At 35.7% G+C, this 25,755-nt stretch overlaps 1 protein-coding gene across 8 annotated transcripts; it reads left to right on the top strand.

Moving 5' to 3' along the window:
- Positions 1–1,561: 1,561 nt before the first annotated feature.
- On the top strand, positions 1,562–25,493 carry LOC148726637 (RYamide receptor-like). 8 transcript variants are annotated; one of them, XM_088727846.1, is made up of 5 exons: positions 1,562–1,654; positions 2,050–2,132; positions 2,906–3,002; positions 6,369–6,421; positions 23,424–25,493. In XM_088727846.1, the coding sequence occupies exon 5, from the start codon at positions 23,461–23,463 to the stop codon at positions 24,517–24,519; it is 1,059 nt and encodes a 352-aa protein (XP_088583972.1). In that variant the 5' UTR covers positions 1,562–1,654; positions 2,050–2,132; positions 2,906–3,002; positions 6,369–6,421; positions 23,424–23,460; the 3' UTR covers positions 24,520–25,493. The 8 variants fall into 8 exon arrangements, with proteins under 8 accessions (XP_088583972.1, XP_088583969.1, XP_088583970.1 ...); XM_088727843.1 differs by lacking the exons at positions 1,562–1,654; positions 2,050–2,132; positions 2,906–3,002; positions 6,369–6,421 and adding exons at positions 6,429–11,686; positions 17,408–17,722; XM_088727844.1 differs by lacking the exons at positions 1,562–1,654; positions 2,050–2,132; positions 2,906–3,002; positions 6,369–6,421 and adding exons at positions 11,713–13,362; positions 17,408–17,722.
- Positions 25,494–25,755: the final 262 nt, after the last annotated feature.

The following is a 25,755-nucleotide window of genomic DNA, read 5'->3' on the forward strand; positions in this document are numbered from 1 at the left end:
GTACATCACAAGTCCTTGGAAAAAAGAAAAAAAAAGGATTTTTTTTTTCGGTGAGCTATTACAAGCATAAATACTGAAGCATCTGTTTTATGAGATTTCTTAGGCAAGACGCTTATCATTTGCATTCTGGTAGAAACTTTTTCAGCCAGCGTCAAAACAATATTTACATACACAAAAGGAACTTTCTCATCATAGTGGGAAACGGGACGAACTGTCTTTATCTAGGAGTATTTTAATGATATTAAAATAGCCAATGTTTCTTAATGGCACGAAAATTTATGGATTAGGAAAAACTCAGTTTCAGTCTTTGGGAGTTTGCGTCTGCATTGTTTCGCACAACACATTGAGTATATGCATGACAATTTCAAACTTTAAGACTTTTCAAATAACTTCTCTGTTCTCGATGGTGGCTCTGGTGTCTTCTTAACCAACAATCTCAATTTGAAGGAGTGAAATAAGCAGTGGTTTTAAAAGGTCAGGTTTACATACGAGTCGCTTCACTTGTTTTTGAGAAAGCTGTCCTTTCCATATCAATAATTTTGTAACGAGATAAAGGTAAACTTACGACCTAAAGGACAGAGTCTGCGAGATATTACTTGGGAACCTGAATGTCTCACTTTTAGGCGAATATTTTACTAAAAGCTTTGATGGCATCAGTAGTTATGCCGATGTGAATAGTAAAATAGTAAAATCATGTATGCTTTAAAATCTTTTTTGATTAATACGATATCGATCCTAACAAACTGTTGTTACTGATAATTGGAAAATAAATGTACTTCTAGAAAAAATTTAACACCATGCATGATTAAGGGGAAATGGTATTGAGTTACCGTCGTCATATGATAATTTAATAATTAGTTTTGCCAGCAATGTTTACAGACTTCGTCAGTTTCAGTCTACTGTTCAAACAAAGACGACTCGGGAAAAAAAAAGCGCCCCATTTTATCTTCCCCTACTTAGTAAGATAGAAGAAGCATTATTTAAAATTTTCCCCAAAAGTTCTCATAACATCAATCATATAAATCATTCTCAATAATAAAATCACACATTTGTACCTATTTTTTTTTTTACTGAACAAGAAAGTTTTCAGTTCTGGCGAGCTCTTATTTAAGATCAAAACATGAAAATGCACTTTAAGTGGAAATTTTTCGCCAGTGATTGAAGGAAATTAGTAAATTTCCATAACTGTCAGCTGCTTTAAGACCATTCCACCATTTGTTTTCCGTGCAATTTAAACTTTTCTCGTCGAAGTCAACCAATTTTTCAAACACAAATGACGCGATGAGAAAAAAAAAAAACCTTGAAAAAAACTATCTTACCATACACAACAGAAAAGTTCTGGGCTCCATCCAACAACTTTCCCGAGGATTGACAGACCTTCGATTTTAATTGTTTTATGAGTCTAGAGATGACACTCGTTGCATTTCCTTGTCTATCTTCTTAAATGGCTAAGTAATGATCTGTTCAATTTTGAGACGGTTGGTAAATTAAGTATCTTCTTTACGATTGGTCGTCTGTCAGATAATTCATCTTACCATATTTCACACTTAGCTCGAATATTGGCATTTCATTCTTTAAAATTGAGGAAGTCGAAGCTATTTATTTCTATGAATCACCGCGTATCTAAGTACTTTCTTACATTGTAAGTTGCAAGGTAAGTTGATCCTATAAATTGTCTTTTTTTAGCACAAAACTTGACATGATTATGTAGCAATTAGGAGTGAGTTGCCCGGTTTAATTTCGATCAAGACCTCCGTTGGTGCTTTGGTGAAAAACAATGTCAAAAAATGAAGGAAATAATTTAGAGATATTTGCTACGAGAAACTTCATATGCAACTTGTTCCAATGGCTACATTATTTCTTAGCTATGGTAGGAAATGGTTTTCCATCTAAAACGGATTCAAAGGAGTTTGTATGACACATAATATTTTACGTTTCACGAACTCTCATAAAAATGAAACTATCTGTCATGGTGAACCCAAGGCAAATTTTCATTTCCAATGCGACACGTCAGTTTCATCTTTTTTCTTCGGACATTTTGAATTTCAGAAAAAACTCATTTACGCCCTCACAACTGAAAGTTATACGAAATTCCAGAGGACAGAAAGGTCTTGATCAGTTCTTAAGGCAAGGTAACGAACCCTATTTTTATTTATTTTTTATATAACTAGATATGCTTATGTCCAAATTTGCTATCTGCCTGTTCAGAGATTTTCTCCATTTTTAAGTTTGATCACCATCTGGCTGTTGTTACTGTTACAATACAACAATGTTTAAAACCATAGCGAATATTGGGGAAGACAAAAAGGATGTCAATTTCTTCCATGGCAGAATGATACCCCGGAAACCATAAATTATATTTCCGCGGTAGAAAAGTAAGTCTTGAATTATGACAGTAAGATTTGAAAGAGTAACCGAATCTTTCCAAAAGTGTGTTTAAATTTGATCAAATTTTGCAGTTTGCTAGTAACAAAGGTAAGCTTTGCTCTTCCTTTTTTCATTTGTTGTCGAAATCGTAAATCTTTGAAAAATTAGGAGAAAGTTTTCGTACCACAATCCCAAATTGCACCTCGCAGCAAATTTTCATAAATATTATTTTAATAGTATGTACTTCAAATTTTAATAGTGCTTTCCAAGGGCGGTGATTGGCTTGCTCAGAAGTGATTAGCAAGTTCTAAGTACTTCACAGTAGTCGAAGAGATAAAAGTGCGCGTCAAGAGTTTGATTCCTCACCATTTTTCGGTATATTGACAGAAACTGAAGTAATTTTTTGGTACTCCATGGAGAGATTATCATTATATGGTTTTAAGAGCATACTTCTTCTTTAACTTCTTTAGCAGTTAGGATTTAAATTTTTTGACCATCTATCTTAATTATCAATATTATCTAATTTATAAACTTTTAGAAATTCCACGTCACTTCAGAAATTGTTCCATGGGCGAGAGTGAGCTTTATCTTGAATTAGTTTTGGTTAGTGTGGTCAGAAACAAGTCGTGAATGAGGTGAGCCATATTTTTAAACTACCAGCTACATGCAGCAACAATTAATAGAATTGATTGCAAAGAGTTTAAATATTAGAAATCTTTTCTGCAATTGTAAAGATACTTCAAGATCAAGAAGATCCCGTGAGGTGCAACTAGATCGAGAAGTTCTAAAGGACCTTAAAAACGCTCACTATTGATGTTGAGCAGGTTTTTTAGGCGTTTTTTTTTGGTGGGTTTTTTGACGTTAGATCTAAACTTGTTTGTTGACTGACGGTTAACCCCAAAGAGTCCCTGTTTGAACGCTGTTGAAATAGTAATTACTCTGTTACACTTTAAATCTTGAGCATATCATGTGTCTAAAGAGTTTAGAGGTTTCATTCGATATTCCATGAATGCGTTTCTTGGGCTACACCCGTAATTTCAAATGGACCTCGATCGCGCTGTACGCTTTTCTGATTTAAAATTTCTTGCCTTATTCTAGTTTTAAGGGCAAATGTGGGAGTGTTTAAGTCTGATAAAGATGTACCATTATTTTCAGTAGAACTACAGAATTTGTATTACATTATTTTCCATTATTTTCAGTAGAACTACACAGGTTCTCATTTAGGAGGGCCCTAAGGCATTAGAGGTTTTGAAGAATACGCATATAATTTCCTTAAATTGGTAGAAAAATTGGATCTCAGGTCATTTGAGCTCAAACCTATGAGTAAACTGCTCGGAAAGGCATAATTGCCAGGCGACTTGGAGGAAAGGAGATTGGCATGTTGTAACAGTGCACGTGATATCTGCAAGGACTTTACGATCTTAAATATTGGGAGGCAAGATAGATTTTGAGTTAGAATTTAATAGTATATTGACAGAAAATTTTATTTCATTTCATCAACAAAAGAGAAAAATGACCTGAATACAATAATTAACGAAAAATTTCCTTGTAATGACCATTTATCGACAAAAGCCGTAAAATTGAATTATCAATCGTGGAAAGATTAACTTACCGTCATTCTCCAGGGACATTCCCCATCGACACCCAGAGAGCCATATGGTAACGAGACACTGACACTGACATAACTGTGTCAAAGACTCCAAGATGTAGAAGCCCTTTTTTTCTGAACGACAGTCGTGATGAAATTGCCAAAACAGCTCAAGGAACGTGACTTTCTTGAGACAAAAGATCTATTGAACAGAGGGAATACCTTAATGGAGTTGGTTAAAGAACTAGTAAGGCTTCAAAGGTTGAAAATCAATATCCGATTAGTTAAAGAGGATGTAACATGACCACGAGAAAATGTGTTTGTCACCAGAAGGGGGATGTTCTTTTTGTCATGTGCATATTTGAACTTAGGTGAGACAGTTTAAAACCTGCATGTGAACTGTGCTTGTTGAACATATCACTTTTATGAAAGAGCTGAAATTCTGGTGTTTCATCAACATTTGGAACTTATTTTTCAACCTTAACTACGTTGCAATATTCAATAGGGCAAAACAAATGTGTTATCTGTAGAATCATAAGATAACTTTTTGAATAGTGGTGAATGATCGGGCTAAATTTGTTGTCTACCTTTGAAGGCAGCTGGCTTCTGGTGAGATAAAATTTGAAATTTAATGGTAAAGTTGAGTCGAAATACACTATTCTAAATATGCGTAGCCGTATGTTCTGTCACCTAATTTGGGGGAATAGCTCCTGGATTTTATGTAAAATGAGAAAAGTCAGATCGAATGGGAGACGCATTTCCGTGAAAACTGTTTTTCTCTTGAATTGGTTGAATATAGACGTTCATTTCTATTGATTTCACACACGCAAAAAATACTCATATCGTGTAGCGACAGAATGACGAGGTAAGATAATGCAAACAGAGAGCAAACGAGTTTTTGCACCATCAGGGATAATATATTGTTTAGATGATTAAGATAGCTGAGAAGGAGCTTTGATAGCTATTAAATATCTTCTTCAAAAGTTTCATTTCCATTCAGCATTTCATTTACAGGGGTGTTGCTAATGCATATTCATATCGTGGAGACAAAAGACAGATAGTATGACCTTAAATTAAAGACTACGACTGTGAATTTTTTTAAAGTAAAAAAGCTTCTCACTTTTGTTTCGATTTCGTCGATTATGCTGTTCTCGCATCTCCCGGTGACAAAACATGTATAAAACATCTGACTCCTTCAAGTTGTTTCAAACGTTACACGAAAGCTGGCGCAGTCGAATTAACAAATTGCAGATGGAGAGTATGGATAGGAAGGAAACTTGTGCAAAACACTAGCACAGAGGGCTAAGCGTAAGAGACTTTTTTTTTAACGAGCGAGCGCAGCCTGGCCAAATACTCCCACATTAAAAGCATATTTGTCTCACTTTGAAACTTCCTGGATATTAAGAGAGACAAACTCTGTGGGAGGTCATTATCGTCAGATAAATTTAGGAGCTTTTAAAACAAAATCGTATATAAGTTTCGCTATATGAGCTCAAAGTATAAATAATATCTGCGTCGATGTAGTTTTGTCTCGATGCAGAGTTATCGTACACGGTTTAAGAGTATTATTTGATCTCTGAAAAGTAAAAAGATCAATGATTATTTTAAAAAAGCGATTGGAGCCCTGTCAATCCTTTAAGGCATTTCAATTTGAGGGCTTGGATTCGAGCCATTTTTTGACATTGCAGCAGAAACGGCGTAGTTTTTCTTATTTTTTAGATTTGAGAAGAGGTTTCATTTCGGATTGAAGCCTTGCCAATCTCACCCTTCCCTCCTACTCGTATATGCATAGGTTAGCTATAGACGCTGAGACTGGGCCTGCGTGGGTAGCTCCGTCCAGAGTTTTGAAAGAGCTTGCAATGTTTGTCGATGTTATCAATATAGGACAGTGGAAGTTGTACAAGTAAAGGCTGATAGTTTTAATGAAACAGTTAGGGGCTGCGTTGGTGGGGGTAACGAAATAATTTGGATATATCAACAAAGTTGAAATGGTAAATTGGCCACCGTAACGATTAGAAAAGCTGACGTTTCGAGCGTTAGCCCTTCGTCGGAGCGAAGGGCTAACGCTCGAAGCGTCAGCTATACGGCATCTAATCATGAAGTATACACCCAGGTAAGCTTGTATTCGATTCCGTAAGCGCTAATACTCTAACAAGAATCATTAAACAACTATCTGACTCCAAGGAAACATCAAATAACTTTATCTCAACATCACAAAAGGCTCAATACAAACATTATTTGTTCATCTCTCCCTAGCACATGTTTTTCAATCCCAAGAACCTCTTTGTTCTCAGTTATAGGCTATTACACCACTTAGAAACTATTTGAACATGTTTACTATGCTAATCAAAAACAACTGTCACTGAAAGGTATGCTAATCTAAAACATTCTTAAAACTCTCTACTTTCGACAGCTTCAAAGCACATGGTTATCATGGCGGCCAGAAAGATGCTCCGTAAAGTAGGGGTAAATATCTCTTCTCATGCACTTAAACTACATATAAAAGCACACACTGTTCGTGGTAGATCCACACTAAAAGATGTCGAGCGTTTTCAGATAACAGGCAGAAATTAAATTAAACAACACTCTTCGTCAGATTACATGCCTTTGTAAACACGCCTAAGCAAAGAAGTCCAAGTTCACGCAGTTATGAGTCCAGTTTCCACATAAGGTGGGGCGATAAGGGAGCTGATAATCGAGATTTGAGTGAACGAATCAAAACACTAGAAATGCAATATCCAAACTCGAGAGTTTAATAATAAGTTATTGTTAAGCTTAGTTTGCACTCAGAATGAAATACAGGGACATAACTGTCTTTTGTCAGAATTTGCGACACTTTTCATTCCCATTAGGCAAGTTTTCAGCCTCTGATTGATCCAAATTAACTTCTGTAGGTTATCTATCTTCTTTCACCAAACAAAAACTAAACAAAACAGAAGATCGGAAATTGAACCGAATCATTTTATAAATACGAATGTACATATTTGATTTTAAGATGGTCAATAAAGAAGGCTATTAATAACTAATATTATCATATAAGGGGCAAAATTACTGAATTTTGATTGGTGAAGACAGAGTGCATTTTTCTTAGCTTTTGTAATTGCCCTGGGAAAAATTACTTGAAAACGATTGGCTAAAAAATCGCTTAGCAACGGCTGCCAAGGTAAAGAAATTTCTGTTTGTTTTGTAGCAATGGCGTCCCGTTTTGCGCGAGATCAGTAAGAAAGCATTTTGCCCCTTATATTATAAACAAGTAATCACATGGTTCCTCGTAAAATTAAGGATTAATATCAGTTGTGTTTTCGGAAGTCGCAGAAATTGCCCTCGTCGCTGCACGTCTCGAGCAAGTTCAGCAGCTTCCGAAAATACGCGTGATATTAATCCTCAATTTAACTCGACCCTATGCCATCACCTATACATAGGCAGTAGGGTTAAACAGTTTGATGATGATATTTCTTCAAGTATCCGCTAAAGAAAAAGGCAGTGATCATGGGCAGATCTTTGTGGTTTCCGGTGTAAATATTATATATCTACTTTGCATTGACTTGTCGCTAAGCATGTACGTACCTTGAGACCTTCTCTAAAAGACAACGCATTGGCATCGGAGAGGTAAGGAAGCACGTTCAAATGCTGTCTGCGTTCGAATTTGAAAATCCATAAGCTGCTTTGTTTGTCAAGAAGCCTCCAAAAACTCTAGATGGACAGCATGAATTGAAATACGACACAGACAACTCAGCACCTTAAAATCTTTGAAGTTATCACTAAGGAGACGTAAAGGTGATAGTTTTGGGAAACAGCTGACAAATTCGGCTTAGTTTGCACTTGAAACTAAACAGGCCTTGTTTCGACAAAATTAGCGAATACTTTCAAGTTTTAGCAGACGTCAGTTAATGTCTTTGATTGGCATTTGGACGAGTCATTTTAAAGTTAAATTATCATTATAAACGATTTCCCTTTGCTCTGCGAATATTCATTTTACTGCTCGGAACAGAAAAAGAAATTTAAAAACTAATTTAAATAATTGTTAATATCTAAGGTCATTACATTTGTATTCAATTTGAAGAAAAGGCTTTTGAGTTTCAACAACACTTCCCACATTCTCTAATAATCGCAGCAGAAAATCTGACTGCCGAAAAAAAGATTCTTCCCCTTTCGCTCATACGCTGATGTACGTAGTTTGTCCGCAAGAAGAAAAACTGTTCTTGTGCTTTCAGTAGGGAAAATCCGCGCACAAGAATTTATGCATGATTGTAGAAGTAGATTTTGGACATCATATATCAGTATTATTTCTTGGCGCAGATGGCAATTAGTGAAACATCACACCTCAAACGGTTGGCGTAGCCTGGCCATGCAGGCGCGTAGCGTGGTCATTTTTTCAAGTACGCATAAGTACATATTATCTAGAAACCTAAGTGAACTGAGCGAAAAATACTGCGTTCTTTATTTCTTGTTTGAAATAGTTGTGTGAATAAAAGCAAAGAAGAAAGCGTCTTGTCCTTATTTTGAGCAAACCTGACGCAAACACAACATTTTTTTTAAATTTTTCTGGTCACTTCAAGCGCGCACGTACGTATATGCGTAGAGAACGCTACGCGCCTGCTATGGATTCCCGCAAGCCACGTCAAGACAATATTTACATAGTCAAGGGGAACTTTCTCAGTCGTGGGAAACGAGACGAAATGTCTTTATCTGGGAGTATTTTAATGCTCTTAAAATAGGCAATGTTTCTTATTGGCACTAAAATTTATGAAGTAGGAGAAACTCAGCTTCAGTCTTTGGGGATTTGCATCTTCATTGTTTCATACAACAGATTGAATACAAGAGTGATAACTTCAAACTTTAAGCCTGGTGTCTTTGTAATAAAAAAAAATGGTATTAGTAGTTATGCCGATCTGAACAGCAAAATCATATATACTTTTAATATCATATTGACGAATACGATAGAGATCCTAACAAACTGTTATTAATGACCAGGGAAAACAAATGGCGCAGTTCCAGAAGAAATTTAACACCATGTATAATTAAGGGGAAATGGTATTGACTTAACGTCGTGTTATGACAATTTTATAATTAGTTTTACCAGTAATATTTACAGCCTTCGTCAATTTAAGCTGACTATTCAAACAAAGACGACACAGGAAAAAAGACTGCCCCACTTTATGTTCCCCTACTTAGTCAGATAAAAGAAGCATTATTTGAAATTTTCCATAAAAGTTCTGATAACATCAACCATGTATATTACTCTGAATAGCAAAATCACACAAATGTATGCCTATATTTTTTAGTTAACAAGACAGTTATTAATTCTGGCCAACTGTTATTTAAGATCAAAATAAGAAAATGCACTTTAAGTGGAAATTTTTCCCCAATGTTTGAAGGATATTAATCAATTTCCTTAACTGTCTGTTGCTCCAAACCATTCCACCATTTGTTTTCCGTGAAATTTAAACTTTTCTCGTCGAAGTCAACAAATTCTTCAAACAGAAATGACGTGATGAGAAAAATATAACCTTGAAAAAACCTATCTTACCATAAACAACAGTAATGTGCTTGGCTGAATCAGATAACTTGTCTTAAGGATTGACAGACCTTCGATTTTCTTTGTTTTATGAGTCTAGAGATGACACTCGTTGCATTTCCTTATCAACCCTCTGAAATTGCTGAGTAATTTTCTGTTGACTTTTGAGACGGTTAGTAAATTAAGTATCTTCTTTACGATTGTTCGTCTGCTTGATAGGTTATCTGACCGTGTTTCACACCTAGATCGAATATTGACACTTCAGTTCTTTAAAATTGAGAAAGTCGAAGCTATTTATTTTTATGGATCCCCGCGCATCTAGTTACTTTCTTACATTGTAAGTTGCAAGGTAAGTTGATCCTATAGATTTTCGTTTTCAGCGTAAAATTTGACATGATTATGAAGCAATTAGGGTTGAGTTGCCTGGTTTAATTTTGGTCGAGAGCTCCGTTCGCGCTTTTGTGAAAAACAATGTCAAAAAATGAAGAAAAATATTTAGAGATGTTTGTGAAGAAAAGCTTCATATGCAACTTGCTTCAATAGCGAAATTTTTTTTCATAGTAGAAAATGATTTGCATCTAAAATTTATGCAAAGGAAAGGGTATTACTCACAATATGTTGCGTGTCACAAAATCTCATAAAAACGAAACTCAAAGCGAATTTTCATTTCGCATGCGACACTTCTTTCTTGGTTTTGCCTCAGACATTTTAAATTTCAGAAAAAAACTCATCTTCGACCTCAAGGGTAAGAAACGACAGTCAAACGAACTTCCCGAGGGCAAAAAAGTCTTGATCAGTTCTTCAGGCAAGGTAACAAAATCAATTTTTAATTATTTTTTATACAACTAGATATGCTTATCTCCAAATTTGCTTTCTGCCTGTTAAGAGATTTTCTTCATTTTTAAGTTTGGTTATGATTTGGCTGTTGTCACTGTTGAAAACCATAGATAGCGAATATTGGGGAAGACAAAGAGGAAACCGATTTCTTCCGAGGCAGAATAATACTCCGGAAACCATAAATTTCATATCCGTGGATAAAAAGTATATCTTGAAATATAACAGCAAGAATTCAAAGAGAAACCGAATCTTTGCAAAATTGTGTTTAAATTTGATCAAATTTTGCAGTTTGCTAGTAACAAAGGTAAACTTTGCTCCTCCTTTCTTCATTTGCTATCGAAATCGTAAATCTTTGACAAATTAGGATAAAGTTTTCCTAGCCAAAATTTTAAATTGCACCCCGCAGCAAATTTTCATGAAAACTTACTTAATAGTATGTACTTCAGATATTAATAGCGCTTTACAAGGGTGGTGATAGGCTTGCTTGAAAGTTATTGGGAAGTTCTACGCACCTCACGGTAGTCAAAGATACAAAGGTGCGTGTCAAGAGTTCTTAAACTCTTGACAAGCACTTTTGTGAAATTTAAATTTAAATCAGAAATCAAGTATTTAATTAGAAATTAATTATCTAATGAATTTCTGGTAAAAAGTCTCGTAGAAATTGGATATTATTTTTAGTAGAACTGCACACGTTGATCCCGTTTGTTTCTGGTCACACCACGCCGCGCCTTTCGGTCTATTCAAGCGGAGACGATTTGCAAGTTTTTGAAAAATTTCATCTGATTTTAACGTAAATAAATAGCGAAGACAAATCAATCAAGCGATATGGCATGCAAGCTTTCGTCAAAGGGGACGCTAAGACATTAGAGGTTTTGAAGAATATTCAATTAATTCCCTTAATTTGATAGACCAAATTGGATCTCCGGTCATTTGTGCTCAAACTGAACACAAATTTCAGAAAAAACTCATCTTCGACCTCAAGAGTAATAACCGACAGTCAAACGAAGTTCCCGAGGGCAGAAAAGTCTTGATCAGTTCTTCAGGCAAGGTGAAAAAATCAATTTTTAGTTATTTTTTATACAAGTAGATATGCTTATCTCCAGAATTGCTTTCTGCCGACTGTTCAGAGACTTTGTCCATTTTTAAGTTTTATCATGATTTGGCTGTTGTCACTGTTTAAAACCATAGATAGCGAATATTGGAGAAGATTATTTCTGATGACACCATGCCGCGCCTTTCGGTCTAATCAAGCGGAGACGATATCCAAATGTTTGAAAAATCTCGTCTGCTTTTAATGTAAATCAACAGAGAAGTCAAATCAATCAAGGGATATGGCATGCAAGCTCTCATCAATGAGGACGCTAAGGCATTGGAAGGTTTGAAGATTATTCAATTAATTCCCTTAATTTGGTAGAACAAATTGGATCTCCGGTCATTTGTGCTCAAACCTAGGAGTAAACTGCTCGGAAAATCAAAATCGACCACGATCGCACTGTGTGCTTGTCTTATTAGAAAATTTTTTTCCGATTTCTCATGCGATTTAAGGGACAAATGAGATAGTGAATGAAACTGATAGAAATTTTTAAAGACCTCACCGTGCCGCGCCACTCGGTTTACTAAAGCTGATATAATGTTTACTTTTTAAATGGTTTCGTCTGCTTTTAATGGAAATTAACAGAGAAGAGAAATCAATAGAGCTACATAAAACGCAAGTTTTCATTTAGGAGGGCCCTAAGACATAAAATGTTTTGAAGAATATTCAAGTAATTCCCCTAATTTTGTAGACAAATTGGATCTCCGGTAATCTGTGCTCAAACCTATGAGTAAACTGCTCAGAAAGGAATAATTGTCAGGCGACTGGAGATTGGCATGTTGCAACAGTGATGTCTGCAAGGACTTTTCGATCTACAATATCGAGAAAAAAGGTGGATTTCGAGTTAGAATTTAATAATATATTAACAGCAAATTTTATTTCATTTCATCAGCAAAAGACCAAAAGGACCCGAATACAATAACGAAAGAGTTCCTGGTAATAACCATTTATCTACAAAAGCCGTAAAACTCAGCCCAAAAAATAGTGTTTTTTTCTTATTCGCCAAAAAACAAAAGGAAAAACTCACTTTAACGTAATAAAAGAAAAACTGGGAATATTTTACTGTGTGCGTTGAACAAATCACGTTTATGAAACAGCTGCAATAGTGGTGTTTCATCAGTATTTGGAATTTACTTTTTACCTTAATTTCTGTTACAATATTGAAGAGGGCAAAGCATATGTGTTATCTGTAGAATCATGAGATATACTATTTTGAAATTGTTGAATAATCGAGCCGAATTTTACGTCTACGTTTGAAGGCAGCTGGCGTTTGGTGAAATAAATTTTGAAATGGGAAATGGTAAAATTGAGTCGAAATACACTATTCTAAATATGCGTGGCCGTACGTTCTGTCATATAATTTGGTGAGACAGCTCCTAGATTTTATCTAAAATGAAAAAGGTCAGATTGTGCTGATGCGAGACACATTTCCGTGAAATTTGTTCCTCTCCTGAATTGGTTAAGTGTAAACGTTTATATCTGTTAATCACACAAGGAAAATACACATGTCGTGTAGAGACAGAGTGACGAGGTAAGATAATGCAAACTGAGCACTAACCAATTTTTACACCATAATGGATGATATCTTGTTTAGTTGATAAAGATAGTCCCAGACTTACCCACGAAGGAGCTTTGATGTCTATCAAATATCTTCTATAAACATTTCATTTCCATTAAGCATTTCAGTTACGGGGGTGTTGCGAATGCGTATTCATATCGTGGATACAAAAGACAAATAGTATGACCTTAAAGACCACGACCGTGAAATTTGCCCTCTTTTGTTTCACTGGTCGACTATGCTGTTCTCGCATCTCCCAGTGACAAAACTAGTATCAAAAATCGGACCCTTCAAGTTGTTTCAAACTTTACACGAAAGCTGGCGAAGTTGAACAAATTGCAGATGGAGAGTCTGGATAGGAAGGAAACTTGTGGAAAACGCTAGCACAGAGAGGATACTGCGTAAGTTTTTTGTTTTTGTTTTTTAACAAGTGAGCGTCGCCTGGCCAAATGCTCCCACGTAAAAACATATTTTTCTCACTTTGAAACTTCCTGGATATTAACAAAGGAAAACTCTCCGGGGGGTCTTTATCTCGAGATAAATTTAGGAACTTTTTAAAAAAATCGTATAGAAGTTATATTGTTTGAGCCCAATGTATAAATAATATCTGTGATGATGCAGTTTTGTCTCGATGCAGAGTTATCGTAGACAGTTTAAGAGTATTATTTGATTAAGTATGATTATTTTCCAAAAACGATTGGAGCCTCTTTAATCCTTCTAGGTATTTCAATTTGAGTGCTTGGATTAGAGCCATTTTTTGACATTGTTGCAGAAACGGTGCAGTTTTACTATTTTTTAGATTTGAGAAGAGTTTTTATTTAGGTATGAAGCTTTGTCAATCTCAACCTTTTTTCCTATTCGTCTATGCATAAGTTAGTTTTAGACGCGGAGACTTGGGCTGCGTGGGCAGCTCCGTTCAGTATTTTGGAAGAACTTGCAATGTTTGTCAATATTATCGATACATGACAGTGGAGGTTCCACAAGTCAGGCCACATAAGACTTCATCAGTAACATTACCGGTGAAAGTGAAACAGAAACTCGAGATTCTTGAACATATGCAATGAAAAAGCCTAGTAGGTGGTCATACCTGCCCTAGAGTTTAACAACTAAATAATTAATAGCAGCTAATCAACTAGTTACAGTTAATATTCACATTCTCACTCTAATGAAAATTGGGGCAATAAATGAGCTGATGATTTAGATTTGAGTGAACCAATCAGAAAACTAGGAATGCAATGTCCAAAATGGAGAATTTAATAATAAGTTATTGTTGAGCTTAGTTTACACTCAAAATTAAATACAGGGACATAACTGTCTTTTGCCAGAGTTTGCGACACTTTTCATTCCCATTAGACAAGTTTTCAGCCTCTGATTGATCCGAATTAATTTCTGGAGGTTATCTATCTTCTTTCACCAAACAAAAACTAAAACAAAGCAAAAAGATCGAAAACTGAACCGAATCATGTTATAAATAGAAATATACATATTTGATTTTAAAATGGACAATAAAAACTGCTATTAATAACAACTCATAGGCAGCGGGGTTAAACAGTTTGATGATAATATTTCTTCAAATATCCGCCAAAGAAAAAGGCAGTCATAGCAGATCCTTGTGGCTTCTGGTGTAAATATTATATATCTACTTTCAATTGACTTATCGCTAAGCATATACGTATCTTGAGACCTTTTCTAGAGGACAACATATTAGCATCGGAGAGGTAACGAAGCACGTTTAAATGCTGCCTGTGTTTAAATTTGAAAATCCATAACTTGATTTTTTTGTCAAGAAGCCTCCAAAAACTCTAGACAAACAGCATAAATTGAAATACGACACAGACAACTCAGCACCTTAAAATCTTTGAGGTTATCATTAAGGAGACGTAAAAGTGATAGTTTTGGGAAACAGCTGAAAAATTATAATTCGGCTTAGTTTGCACTTGAAACTAAGCAGGCTTTGATTTGAAAGAATTAGCGAATATTTACAATTTAATAGCAGACATGTTTAATGCCTTTGAGTGGGACTTGGACAAGTAATTTTAAATTTAAATTATCATTATAAACAGTTTCCCTTTGCTCTACGAATATTCATTTTACTGCTTGGAACAGAAAAAGAAATTTAAAAACTAATTTAAATAACTGTTAATATCTAAGGTATTTACATTTGTATTCGATTTGAAGAAAAGGCTTTTGAGTTTCAATAACACTTCCCACGATCTCTAATAATCGCACCAGAAACTCTGAAAGCCGAAAAAAAAGATATCTCCCTTTTCGCTCATGCGCTGATGTAGTTTTTCCGCAAGGAGAAAAGCTTTGCTTGTGCTTTTTAGTGGGGAAAAACCTCGAATAAGCAGTTAGGTAGGATTGTAAAAGTAGATTTTGGGCATCATATATCAGTATTATTTTTTGGCGCAGATGGAAACTAGTGAAACATCACACCTCAAACGGTTGGCGTAGCCTGGCCATGGACTCCCGCATGCCACGTCAAAACAATATTCAAATAGTAAAGAGGAACTTTGTCAGTCGTGGGAAACGAGACGAAATGTTCATTGTTTCTTATTGGCACTAAAATTTATGAAGTAGGAAAAACTCAGCTTCACTCTTTGAGGGTTTGCATCGTCATCTTTCATACAACACATTGAATACAAGCATGATAACTTCAAACTTTAAGACTGGTGTCTTTTTAATTAAAAAAAATGGTATCAGATCTGAATGGTAAAATCATATATACATTTAAAATCATATTGACGAATACGATATCGATCTTAACAAACTGTTATTAATGACCAGGGAAAATGAATGGCGCAGTTCCAGAAGAAATTTAACACCATGTATGATTAAGGGAAAAAGGTATTAACTTAACGTCGTCTTATGACAATTTGATAATTAGTTTTGCCAGTAATATAATCGAGGACATGATTATGAAGCAATTAGGAGTGAGTTGCCTGGTTTAATCTCGGTCGAGAGCTCCGTTCGTGCTTTAGTGAAAACAATGTCAAGGAATGAAGAAAATAGTTTGAGATGCTTGCGAAGAAAAGCTTCATGTGCAACTTGTTTCAATAGCTACATTTTTTTTCATAATAGGAAATGATTTGCATCAAAAATTGATTCAAAGGAACTGATACTACTCATAACATGTTACGTGTCACGAAATCTCATAAAAACGAAACTCAAGGCGAATTTTCATTTCGCATGGGACACTTTCTCAGTTTTGCTTAGAACATTTTGAATTTCAGAAAAAACTCATCTTCGACCTCAAGAGTAATAACCGACAGTGAAACGAAGTTCCCGAGGGCAGAAAAGTCTTGATCAGTTCTTCAGGCAAGGTGAAAAAATCAATTTTTAGTTATTTTTTATACAAGTAGATATGCTTATCTCCAGAATTGCTTTCTGCCGACTGTTCAGAGATTTTGTCCATTTTTAAGTTTTATCATGATTTGGCTGTTGTCACTGTTTAAAACCATAGATAGCGAATATTGGGGAAGATTATTTCTGATGACACCATGCCGCGCCTTTCGGTCTAATCAAGCGGAGACGATATCCAAATGTTTGAAAAATCTCGTCTGCTTTTAATGTAAATCAACAGAGAAGACAAATGAATCAAGGGATATGGCATGCAAGCTCTCATCAATGAGGACGCTAAGGCATTGGAAGGTTTGAAGATTATTCAATTAATTCCCTTAATTTGGTAGAACAAATTGGATCTCCGGTCATTTGTGCTCAAACCTAGGAGTAAACTTCTCGAAAATCAAAATCGACCACGATCGCACTGTGTGCTTCTCTGATTAGAAAGTTTTTATCCGATATCTCGTGCGATTTAAGGGACAAATGAGGTAGTGAATGAAACTGATAGACAATTTTACAGGTATTTCTAAAGGTAGGAAATAGACACGTTTGAAGCTTTGTTTCTGGTGGACCTCACCATGCCCGTGCCATTCGGTCTAGTCAAGCTGAGATAATATTCAAGTGTTAAAAAGACTTCATCTGCTTTTATTGTAAATTAACAGAGAAGAGAAATCAATAGAGCAATATAAAATGCAGGTTTTCATTTAGGAGGGCCCTAAAGCAGTAGAGGTTTTGAAGATTATTCAATTAATTCACTTAATTTGGTAGACAAATTGGATCTCCGGTCCTTTGTGCTCAAATCTATGAGTAAACTGCTCGGAAAAGAATAACTGCCAGGCGACTGGGAGGACAGGAGATTGGCATGTTGCAACAATGATGTCTGCTGAAGGACTTTACGATCTTCAGTATAAGGAAGCAAGTTAGATTTCGAGGTAGAATTTAATTGTATATTAACAGCAAACTTTATTTCATTGCATCAGCAAAAGACAAAATGACCCGAATACAATAAGTAAGGAAAAATATCCTGGTAATAACCATTTATAGAGAATAGCCGTAAAATTCAACCGTCAATCGTGAAAAGATTAACTTACCTTCAATTTCCAGGGACATTCCTCATCGACACCCAGTGAGCCATATGGTGACAAGACACTGAGATAACTGTTTCAAAGTAGAAGACTTTTTCTGAACGATAGTCTTGATGAAATTATAAAAACAGCTCAAGAAACGTGACATTTCTGGGAACAAAAGATCTATTGAACAGAAGGAATACCTGAATGGAGTTATTTCAAAAACTACCAAGGCTTTTGAGGTAGAAAACCAATATCCGAGTAGTTAAAGAGGATTTAACATGACCACGAGAAAATGTGTTTGTCACCAGAAGTGGTATGTTCTTGATGTCGTGTGCATATTTGAACTTAGGTGAGACAATTTAAAAACTGCATGTAAACTGATCTCGTACAAAAGCTGTTCTCTATTCCAAGAATTAAATAGGTTCGCATCAGACAAAATATAAAAGAAAATATTTGCTTGCGAATAGATTGTTTATGCTTCTTCTTCCCATTGTGTACTTTTTATTTTTTTGGGGGGCATGGGACTTGGGGTGGCATTTATTTGGATTATAGCCAATACCCTTCAGGATACTTGTGCTTGCCAAGTGAACAGGCTCACATGTGAGCGTCACTTCTTTTCATCTTGACGGTGGTAAAAGACGTGTTTTTTCATCCCTCCTCCTCCACTTGTCCCAGCCACTCCTCTTTTTCAAATCATTAGATTGCATTTTTGGTGTTTTCAGTACCCTCACCTTTACTGGGCTAAACTTTGTATCAAGGATTTGATTGAACAGTATTTTTGAATAAATGCGGTTATGGGATTTTTCCCACAGCCATTTACTCCAATTGTTGATTGGTTATAATTTTGCCCAGTAAACATAGCTCAGGCAAGGCAGCATGTTTGGGTTGTCCATATAATTTATAAGGGAGAAAGGGCATAAATGGTTTTTTACTCTTGCGCTTAAAGAATAAGAAAAACTGACTTTAACCGTAATAAAAGAAAAATAGGGATCTTTAACTGTGCTTGTTGAACATATCACGTTTACGAAACAGGTGAAATTTTGGTGTTTCGTCAACATTCGGAACTTATTTTTTAACCTTAATTCTGTTGCAATATTCAAGAAGGAAAAACATACGTGTCATCTGTAGAATCATGAGACATACCTTTTTTGGAAAGTGGTGAATGATCGGGTGGAATTTAATGTCTACCTTTGAAGGTAGCTGGCGTCTGGTGAAATAGAAATTTGAAATTAAATTTTGAAGTTGAGTCGAAATACACTAAAAATTTGGATAGCCGTAGGTTTTGTCATCTAATTTGGAGAGATAGCTCCTAAATGAAAAGAGTCAGATTGTGCTAGAGACATATTTCAATGAAATTTGTTTCTCTCCTGAATTGGTTAAATATAGACGTCCATTTCTGTTGATTACACAAGGAAAATACACATATCGGGAAGAGACAGAATGACGAGGTAAGATAATGCAAATTGAGAGCTAACGAAGTTTTGCACCATAATGGATGATATCTTGTTTAGATGATTAAGATAATCCAAGACTTACCCACGAACGAGCTTTGATATCTATTAAATATATTGTTCAAAGGTTTCATTCCCATTAAGCATTTCATTCACAGGGGTGTTGCCAATGCGTATTCATATCGTGGAGACAATAAACAAACAGTATGGCCCTAAATATTACGTCTGTGAAATTTCTTTAAAGTAAAAAAGATTTCCTTGTGCTGTTTCAATTCGTCGATTATGCTGGTCACGCATCTCCAAGTGGCAAAACATGTACAAGAAATCGGACCCTTTCATGTCGTTTGAAATGTTACACGAAAGCTGGCGAAGTTGAAGAAAATTGCAGGTGGAGAATTGTGATAGGAAGGAAAGTTGTGTAAAACACTAGCACAGAGGATAATGCGTAAGATACTTTTTTTTTTAACGAGTGAGCGCAGCCTGGCCAAATACTTGAACATCAAAAGCATATTTGTCTCACTCTGAAGTTTCCTGGACTGATTAACATAGACAAACTCTGTGTGGGGTCATTATCTCCAGATAATTTTAGGAACTTTTAAAAAAATCGTATATAAGGCAAATGATTTCAGCCCAATGTATTAATAATATCTGCGTAGATGCAGTTTTGTCGTTACAGGAACATCTCAAACCGAAGCGTAGCCGTATTGACCGAGCGGCGGTTTAATGGCGAGAACCATAACGAAATAGTCCCGATAATCGGGAATATTAATGTGAATGAGGAACAAAAACTTATTTGATTCAGAAAGCGACATTTAATCGTGAAACAAAACATTTACAAATCGTTTGGAAAAAAATATGGTTCACATCTTCACTGTCCGTTGTGCATATCTCTACACGTGTGTATTAACAATTGAAATTAATGAAAAATGTTTTTACAGCGATATTGGCCTAAAATGTTGAATTAAGTCATTTTGTCTTAACGAAAACCATTTTTTTAAAAAGTTCCTAAATTTATCTCGAGATAAAGACCCCCCAGAGAGTTTTCCTCTGTTAATATGTCGGCTTTGTATTTCTTCCTCTGTCCTTCGCATAGATGATCTTTGTCGTTTCTGGTCTTTAGAGGTATATACCTACTTTCGATTAGACTTGTCCCTTAACAGAGAATGAGCTTAATACGTACTTACATAACAACACTTTGGCATCGAAAAGGTAAGGAAATGAGTACAAATCTGAAATGAATAATAATTGTTTATACTTTCATCTGAGAATTTAGAACTGGCTTCGTTTAGAAAGAAACTCTATGTGAACTTTATGAATTAAAATAGGACACTGACAGCTCAGTACGTTAAAATTTTTTGCGGTTTCATGAAGATGAAGAGATAGTAGATCTGGGAAACAGCTGATAATTCATCGTTCGCTGTAACAAGCACTTAGAAATAAATAGAGTGACAACGCTTTTTTTAGACAAAATTAGCGAATGTTATTAATTTTCAGTAGCCGACAGGTTCTACGCCTTTCAATGACATTTAATGAATCGTTTTAAAGGTGATCTATCATTACAAACTTCATTTTGCTATGAGGATATTTATTTCACCGCTCAGAACAGAAACAAAAAATAGCAAAAAAAAAAAGAAAAAAAAAAAAAAAGAAAAACCAATCAAGAAAAGGACGTACAAGTCGATAAAAAAAAAAAAGCGGAAGTAATTACGCTGAGCCGCTTTCATCAAAAACTCCTTTTAAAATATGTTTTTTTTTTAGAGTGATCAATTGAAACGCTGATTTGAATAGTTATTGTTATCTCAGGTAACTACACATGTATTCAATGTGAAGAAAAGGTTTTCAAGTTTCAGCAATACTTTCTATATTAGTCGAATGATCGCGTGAAAGACTCCGAGAGCCGAAATAAATGATTTTCCCCTTTTTTCATGCGCTGATGTAGTTTGCCTGCAAGGGGAAAACTGTGTTCGTCTTCATTGTTGAAAAATCTCCAATATAGGCAGGTAGGATTGTTAAGTTTATTTTAGACAGCTTTTATTATAGATATTTATTGGCGCAGTCGGCAATTTGTGAAACATTTCATTTTAAACAGCATAGACTGACAATGCATCCCACAAGCGACATCCAAAGACAATTTAATTTTATTCGATTCTAGAACATTCTTGGATTGATTTGATAAATTCGCTGGGAGACTCAACGAGCCAACAACACAATAACTGTACAAGCCTTGAGTTAACTAATTGAGGTTATGGATCCGAGCTGATAAACAAGGCCCGCATATGGACAACGCCCCGCGAGGACAGTTTCAACCTCAAACTGAAACTAACATGAAAATACCGGAAAAGGCATTGAAATGATTATGCTTCCCAATCGATGCTTCATCTCCGCGTGCGATTTTGGTTTTAGATCTCCAGTATTTCCAAAGAAAATCGCTTTTAACATCATGGTTATGACGATATTGTAATCGGTGTATGACATACTAACCATAGGAATTAGAAGTATGCGGGTAGTTTCAAATTGAGTCATCAAAGTCTGAATCTTTGGAGACTGCCATTTCCGCAAATGTTAACTAGAGGGGCTGATATGCTTGAAACCGCCAAGTTCGGCAAGGACTCACATGTATATGTTAAGTTTCATCGCTCGTTCAAGTTATCTTATTTTCCTCTTACTTTGTTTTCTTTCGTTTTCATGGCACTCAGTTACTGTTCTAATTGTAGGTTTTTACTTTCTTTAACTTAGTTTTCGTTACATCACCATATCTCACCTCCCTTTGAACATAGCAAACGTGCCTCGTTTTCAAGGCTATTAAGGTTCAGCCCTTTTTACAAAATGTATAGCTCGCTTTAATTAAAAAATGCACCAATAATCAGGACGGATATACAGAGGTACAAAATACCTAAAACATGGATAGATTTTGTACGAAAAGCTTTTTTACCAAATCACTACACTGGGAGATATATGAGTCAGTCATTTAACATTTTACTCAAATTATATTGACAATGAAAGTGAAATTGAAATTTCCGAGGCAAGAATACACAGAATCGAGAAGTACTGCCTGTGGTCTTTGACGGTTTCAGCCTTCTGACGACTGAATAATTCTCACATGACAGGGAGCCAAAAACGCACCAATTACAGCGAACCGACCCACTGCCTACATATTCATTTGATCCTGGGTTTATCATTTTAAGGCATTGACATGTGTAACCGAATACAGAATTGATTCTGCGTTTCTGGATGCTTTCCATTCAAACGTCATTGTTGCTGGTTTTTAATTGTATATATGGAAACATATTTTCAACTGCACTTGTCCCTTGACATGTACTGCTCAAAGAGTACATTATAAGACCACAAATCCGCAAATTTGAAGTTTATCTACACATTTAAAATATTTTAAAAGTATTTTTCTGCTGAACTCAAAATTTGCCATTTTTTCTCTTCTATAAAACTACATGAAGTTTTCAACTACAGTGATGCTTGTAGCATGAGCTTGGACGCCTGTCACCTATCTGTATGAACAAAATAATAACTTCACGTACCAGAGAGTATTTCGAAGCTCAATGGTGAAGCATCGTGATCGGAACGCGGAATCCGACAGTCTGAAGTTCGCTTTATCGTGGGAACTCAGAATTGTTTCTCTGTTCTGAGCTCATGACAGACTGTAAATATATTTTTCTTTATTCAAATTTTGTTTGCCATTCATAGTTGAATGCCAATTAATTTTATACTTTGTTCTTAAAGAATAATAAGATCAAGATGAAAAGTATAATTTGAAAGAAGACAACGAGAAATCGATAACTAATAACGCAGCGCCACGAACGAGATGTAACGATAGTAACGAAGGAAACAGATGACAGGTTGTTATTTGGCAGAGTTTGTTCTTTGAAGCAAATACAGTGATAGGGATGTGTTTGCGCTGATTGGATTTTATAGGTATGCTGTACAAGAAACTCTGCCATTTGCACAGTGAAATGTTTATTTTACCGCTGAAAAAAAAAAAAAACCAAACCAGAAAATAACAAGTACAAAAAAAAAAAAAAAAACAAAGAAAATTAACTTCTGGAATACGCACGCACACGTTTGTTTTTCATAATCAACAATTTAAGACAAGATTAAAATAACTCTCTGAGGTAAATTACTGCTGTTTTCATTAGTAAGAAAATGGTTTATTCAGCTTTAGTAATCCCATCTATATTCTCGGAATATTGAACATGACATTCCTAAGTGACCGTAATGACACGAAAGCGTTTCCTGGCATGAAAACATACTTTAACTAAGTAGTTTCGAAAACCAAAAACGTTGTCTCTGTTCATTTCCGGGTTACTTGGTAAGCACAAGAACACAGAATTCCACTTGACAATGGAGGTTCCAACCATGGAAAATTGCATCAGGTTTCACGACGACCTGAAAATTGTAAAAGCATGAGTTTTTATTTTTGGATCAATATTAGTATTTCGATTTAGATCGCGAATTGCACTGATCTCACCTACTCTAGTCAATTAATGAAATGCGCTCATTTGTACTGCAAAAAAACTAATTTACTCTTTGTACTCACAGAATATAATCACATATCTTTCTTTAACGTTGTTTTATTTTTTCTTTCAGTCATTTCATCTTCATTCGTCGTTCAACAGGAGTGAAAATGAATAACAGCAATGTAACCTCAAAGTTACCTCAGCAACAGTCCGACGATGGAGTCAAGGCCTTGAGCAAATTTCTTCCAATTGCCATAGCAATAGTTGTGGCTAATGGACTCGTGTTTGTCTTGTTTTACCGATGTCCCCGTCTCCGCACTTCTTCAAACTATGTGCTTCTTAGCCTAGCAATTTGTGACTACAGCACCGGCGCTTTCGCCATTCCATACTTCATTGCTTATAACTTTGAGATCTTTCCAAAAGGAATGCACTATGGGTCATACGCTTCGCATACATTACTGGCTGTTTCAGGTTCTTATCACATACTGGTTGTTACTGCGCTCAAGTACTTGGCAACTGTTAGCCCCCTGAAACACTACGTGGTGACCAAGAGATTGATTTTGAAAGTAGTGCTCGGAGTTTGGATCATTTCTATGGTTTTTGCTGTCATTCCTCTTGCTTGGCATGGTAATGAAACATCTGAAAGTTGTGACATCATTCACACTGCGGCTTGTCTTGTTGCGGTGTTCCTTTTTCCGTACGTATTTATGATTTATGCATTCATAGCCATGTTCAGAGCGATTACTAAAAGACAACGACCATCTTCGGTAGAGAGCAATAAGCTGCGGAAGGAGGAGAAAAACAAAAGTGACCGGAAGTGCATCTTGGTTTTCGCAGCCATGGCCATCATATTTGCCTGCTGTTGGTTGCCTTATTTTACCGTCATGCTTTTAGTCGCCGTAGGAAGAGGAGATTTCGATTTTGTCTTAGAAGCATTCATGGTCATTCGATACATCACATCTTTCGCCAACCCTCTACTCTATACATTTTTCAAACGCGACTTCTGGTCCGCCCTACGAAATCTGTTGCAAAACAGGAGAAACTTCAGTTTTTCCTATCAAAAAGGTCAATCTGAGTCTCTCAATCTCACTAGCCGATTAAGGGCAAGGTTACGCGTCAGAAATAGAGGGTTGGTGTCACTCGAAGGAGAAAGACAAGAATCAAGGTTGATTCGCGATGGAAACGTGACCTTCGGTGAGGAGATATTTCGTACAACCCGTGTTTGACTGCTGCTTGCAGTGCATGAATAGGGTACACAGACTTGATTCTTCATGTAGCTGCAAATCGCCATCAAGAGCACTTATGTGGTTCAACTCCTACATAACTTGCAGAAGTTACATACGCGCCGAGTGGTTTCTTAGTCTCCACTTATACTCAAGGCTCGAGGGAGGCGAGATAAAAGGTGTCTTGTCTAAGAACACAGCACAAATTAATAAATAAGCTGGACTGATTCGTTTCATCGTTACAGTATATAGTTTAATTCATTAAGCCGGTCGCATTGAGAAGATCACTTTTAGGTATTGATTAAAAGCCTGATGTCGTTGTCAAGGCCAATAGCACGTAAAAAATGCCAATGAAAAAGCACTTTGTTTGATATAAGTTTGTTTTCTTCAAGTGATACTTAATTCAGTGAAGGTAGAAACTGTGTTTAAAAGCGTTCTTAAGACAGTGTTTGCTACTCCAAGTAACCTCTGACGCGTGTCGATATAAACAAGTTTGGATTAAAATTTAAAAGTATTTACTTTTATCGTTATCATGTATACGAAGACTACTCTATAAAAAATGGTTAAATTCTAGGCTATTAGAACGCATTTCGATTATCAATCGTTAAGGCAAATCCAAAGGAATTATGGATAAGTAAGTAAGTAAGTAAGTAAGTAAGTAAGCAAACTTTATTTACACAGGGTAGCCCATTCAACCCCAAGGCTGGTCTTCATACGGGCCCTGTATCTTAAAGAATTGATTTACATTAAGAATTTTCATAAACTATCACACTCAAAAGAGCCTAATAAAAATACAATAATAGAATTTATGAACTATGTTTCCAGCCTAGAAAATACAATAAAACATCACTTTTAAACCCTAAAATATAGTAAAACATCAAATTCAGAAATGTCTTGCTCAGCGGCAGAAGGTCTAAATGTTTTCGCTCTTCCCAATGTATACAGGGAGTTTGTTAAAAAAAAAAAATGCGGCAGTAAATGATTATGACATGATTATGAAGCAATTAGGGTTGAGTTTCCTGGTTTAATTTTGGTCGAGAGCTCGGTTCGTGCTTTTGTGAAAAACAATATCAAAGAATGAAGAAAATTATTTAGAGATGTTTGTGAAGAAAAGCTTCATATACAACTTGTTTCAATAGCTAAATTTTTTTTTCATAGTAGAAAATGATTTGCATCTAAAATTGATGTAAAGGAAATGGTATTACTCACAATATGTTGCGTGTGACGAAATCTCATAAA

The sequence above is a fragment of the Stylophora pistillata genome, chromosome 7, assembly GCF_964205215.1.
Source record: "Stylophora pistillata chromosome 7, jaStyPist1.2, whole genome shotgun sequence".
NCBI classification, from domain to species: Eukaryota; Metazoa; Cnidaria; class Anthozoa; order Scleractinia; family Pocilloporidae; genus Stylophora; species Stylophora pistillata.